The sequence below is a fragment of the Herpailurus yagouaroundi genome, unplaced genomic scaffold (genome assembly GCF_014898765.1).
Source record: "Herpailurus yagouaroundi ecotype Mexico unplaced genomic scaffold, PumYag 207, whole genome shotgun sequence".
NCBI classification, from domain to species: domain Eukaryota; kingdom Metazoa; phylum Chordata; class Mammalia; order Carnivora; family Felidae; genus Herpailurus; species Herpailurus yagouaroundi.
The window spans coordinates 4987449-4991075 of record NW_024412438.1 but is presented as its reverse complement, the minus strand read 5'-3'; the positions used below and the strand labels follow the sequence as shown (position 1 = coordinate 4991075).

General features: G+C 49.7%; 1 protein-coding gene across 1 annotated transcript in view; it reads right to left on the bottom strand.

Moving 5' to 3' along the window:
* Nucleotides 1-1386: 1386 nt before the first annotated feature.
* Nucleotides 1387-3627, bottom strand: part of SHE (Src homology 2 domain containing E) — a 29476-nt gene continuing 27235 nt past the window's right edge. The window contains exon 6 of the mRNA XM_040452355.1: nt 1387-3419. Within this exon, the coding sequence (XP_040308289.1) occupies nt 3116-3419 (304 nt within the window). The 3' untranslated portion in view covers nt 1387-3115. The remainder of the gene's footprint in view (nt 3420-3627) is intronic.

The following is a 3627-nucleotide window of genomic DNA, read 5'->3' as shown; positions in this document are numbered from 1 at the left end:
CAAGCGAGGCGCGCCATCGGGCCGCCTGCAGTTCGCTCTCCCTCCGCTAGGCGGCGGGCACGCGCCACCTGGACGCACGGTCATCGGGTGGCCGGCACAGAAGCCAGAGAACAGGGCTGCCTACGGAAAACGGCGGGCGGACAGCTAATGACGGAGAGAAGTCTGTGAGGCAGGCGCCAAAGACGTGTCGCGAACTGGTGCACGTGGCGGACAAGGGAGTCTGCCTTCTCCCCTAAACGGAAGGAAACAGGAGGCACGGACCTCCGACTGTAAACGGGCATTTTAATAGAACAGAAAGGCTGCCCTTGTTCAAAAAGCAACTGAAGACTATCTCAGATGCTCGGTTCTTCGGAATCAAGTGTGGTTTACTAACAATGACCGTTAACGAGTAATGTTACGGTCAAATAGTCCCTGCAACGGTCAGAGCTATTTCCCCACCCGTTCCAACTTCTACTCGCGGCCCCAGCCTCTGGCAGAGGCCAGTAAATGACGGACGAGTCCGCAAAGAATAAAGGCTCTTTTTTTAAACACTTAAGAAGAAAGTACTTTGGAAAACTTAAAAGGACGCTTCTCTCCCCGACAGAGGCGGCACATCAATACTCTCCTTTTTGGACACATGGTAACGCTCCGTTATTCTACTCCTACTTATTGAAATCCTGCAACTCCACTGGTTGAAATCCATCCTGATAGAAACAGCTGTGGTAGCAAAATAAAAAGAAATGTCCTATAGGCCGGAAATGAAGGTACTAAATTCATCATTTTTTAAACGGGCCGGTGATGGAGAAGGGTCACAGACGGACGAAGCCCGAGGATGCCATATTCAAGGCCAGGGAGCACAAATTTGCTAGAGGACATGATCCTCTTTAGGAGGAATCGGAAAATACCCTGGGAGACCGGGGTAACGCACAAGGATGAAGACTATGGGCAAGTACTTGCATCAAGACAAGATGACAAAAAACCCAAGCACTCAGAGCCCAGAGTGGAAACGCGTCACAGGGTTTCGGATCAGCGGGCCCAGGAGCCGCGCCCCCAACCCCAGGAAGCCGCTAGCGACACCTGCTGGGCCCTGAAGCCGGGAAGCCCCTGGCTTTCCTCCGCCCGGGGGAAGAGCACAGCAGGCGAGCCCCCTCCTGACTTACTCCGTCCCTTCCTGTTACAGCCTCCCGTCTGGTTTGAGGGAGCTGGACCATTTACAAGCCCACGTGTCTACCTCCAGGCGCACGAAGGAGGTCACGAGTCACGACTGCAGAGGAAGCACAATACTGAGCGTGTGATCGAAGCTTCATGAACACGTAACGCATCAGGTTTGCTGTCGAAATGTCATTTCGCTGCACACTCCTCAGTTGGGGGGCGGGGGCGACAGAAACCATTTAGTGCACAAGGAAAAACTGTACAAAGCTTTTAGCATTTATTACAATCAGGATAACCGCTGTATTCTGTAGAATAAGTTTAAGTAGAAAATAAGGTTTCACTTTTAGAATGTTGAACTAAAAATAAGTTTAATAAGTGATTTGTATATGGAAGATAATAAATATTTGTTGATTTGGAATTGGAACTGTAGATGCTAAAAGTAACAAAAAAAATCTTGTGCCAAAGATGTCACACAGAGTGAATACACACTGAAAACATTCTGTCAGTATTTAAAACACAGGAGACTCTTATTAATAAAATCACTGAGATTCGGTAAGAAAAGGTTCCTCTCAAGTTTTTAAATCCAAGATCACACAACCCGTTGGCGACAACCTTAACTGAATAAAAAAGCAAGGATTTACTAACCTCTAAATCGTGACAGAATGATAACTACTAACCAGAAAGATATGCTTTCCTAAAAATTAACCGAATCAACTTCTTCCGTGTATTTAAAAGGAGCCACAAAAATGAGCTTTTCATGGATGACGGTGCACGTGTATGCGGGCCAGTTCTGAGGTCCACGCGGCAGACCCGGAACACAGAAGCGTCTGCTCGGCTCTAACCGCTGGCCGTCCCCGGGGTCTCCTCACAGGAAGCCATTCTCGTGGTTTTTTACATAATTTTTTTCACAGTAAGTCAACGGTCAATGTAAGTTCCCAATAAACCATGAAGGTAAGCAGACTAGGAATATTAATTTAATATCTTCATAGGGAAACCTTGGTCTCTTTAGAAATATCTTTATGCCGGGAGCTGGCCTGCTCTGCATAGCCCAGGAGACACTGCACGTTTCGGAGGGGAGCACGGGCAGTCATGTCCTAGGGACGGACGGAGAGAGGTACACATATGCATATACTTAGCATTTACTCCCAAACACAAAGCAAATCAAACTAGGGAGCAAATATTAAAAACCAGCCCCAACAACCGAAATGCCCGAGGATGGAACGAAGGTACTAGGGTTCTGCAAAATCATCCAGCAAAAATCATCCAGCTCGAGGCTGCTGAGCTTTTCAAATTTTCAGATTTGTTGTATATTTCATTCTAGAATTCAGAATTAAAACGATGCCAAGGCTTAATTTATACTGCTGATTCTTAAGTCAGGGGCGTCTTCCTGCCTGTTTATGCTTCTATGAATAATGATAAAAAAGTCCCCAGAGATTGAGAAAACACAACTTTCTTAGAAGGCTGAGCAACAAAGTAATCTTGTCAGAGTTGTGAATCTTCACGGACTCCACGGCTTTCTCCAAATCACCTGCTGTTCACTCGTTTTCCACTCTTCGTCCGTTTCTCCGAAAAGGGGTCCGTAACCTGCGCTCCCTGGGCCCATGTGACCATTTTTATTGCCTCGTATTAATGCCAATTGCGTTTTTGTTGGTTTGTTTAGAGACCAGGTCCTCCACGTGACAACTAGCACGTTTTTGGAAAACAATATTCCTGGACTCCTGACTCACCTTTCCTGAGAGTCTCCCCTCCCCAAAACAGAACACCTACCCCAGAGAGCGGAGGCAGCCGGTAAATCATGATTTCTCGTTGTGGAAAAGCAACAGGTCAGCGACCGAGTGTCACGGAATGGATTTAGGATGCCTTCTAGACGGAGACTCACTTCGCACCAAGTCCCGGGGTGCGGTCCCCGCCTCGCCCCCCGGATGCTGGTTGGGCGCCGACGTCGCGGGAGGAGGGGCCTGGCCGGCGCTTTGCTGGCCGGACCTTAGTGCAGCTTGCTGTGCACGGGGTGCAGCAAGGTCATGTGTTCCGCCCCCTTGAAAGGCAACTTCTCGCTGGAGTAGTGGTGCACCACTTCGGGGATGCTGCCAAAGACCGCGCTCGTCTGGTCCAGCGTGTACTTGCTGTCTTTGGTCTGGGCCACTATGATGTGGACACACCCTTGGCTAGTCCTGAAACGAGACAGAATCGAGGAGGAGATGGGACCGAGCGAGCGGGGGGTCGTCCCCCACGGACAACAATCCCGGCCAGGGTCACAGGCAGACGCGTTCTCACTCGTGCCGGGAACCATTACAAACGCGAATAGAAACGTATCCCGCTCTCCAGGGGCTCTGGGAGGCTTCGAGGCCTCGGCCAAAGGTGGGTCAGACTTGGGCTGTTTGTCTGTAACACACAGGTCATCAGGGACTGGACCAAAAAGACAAAAGGGGGGGGGGGAAAGCCCAGTCCCCAAATTGCCAGGCTAGTGCTTAAGCCCAAGCAGGAGACCGCTAAGGT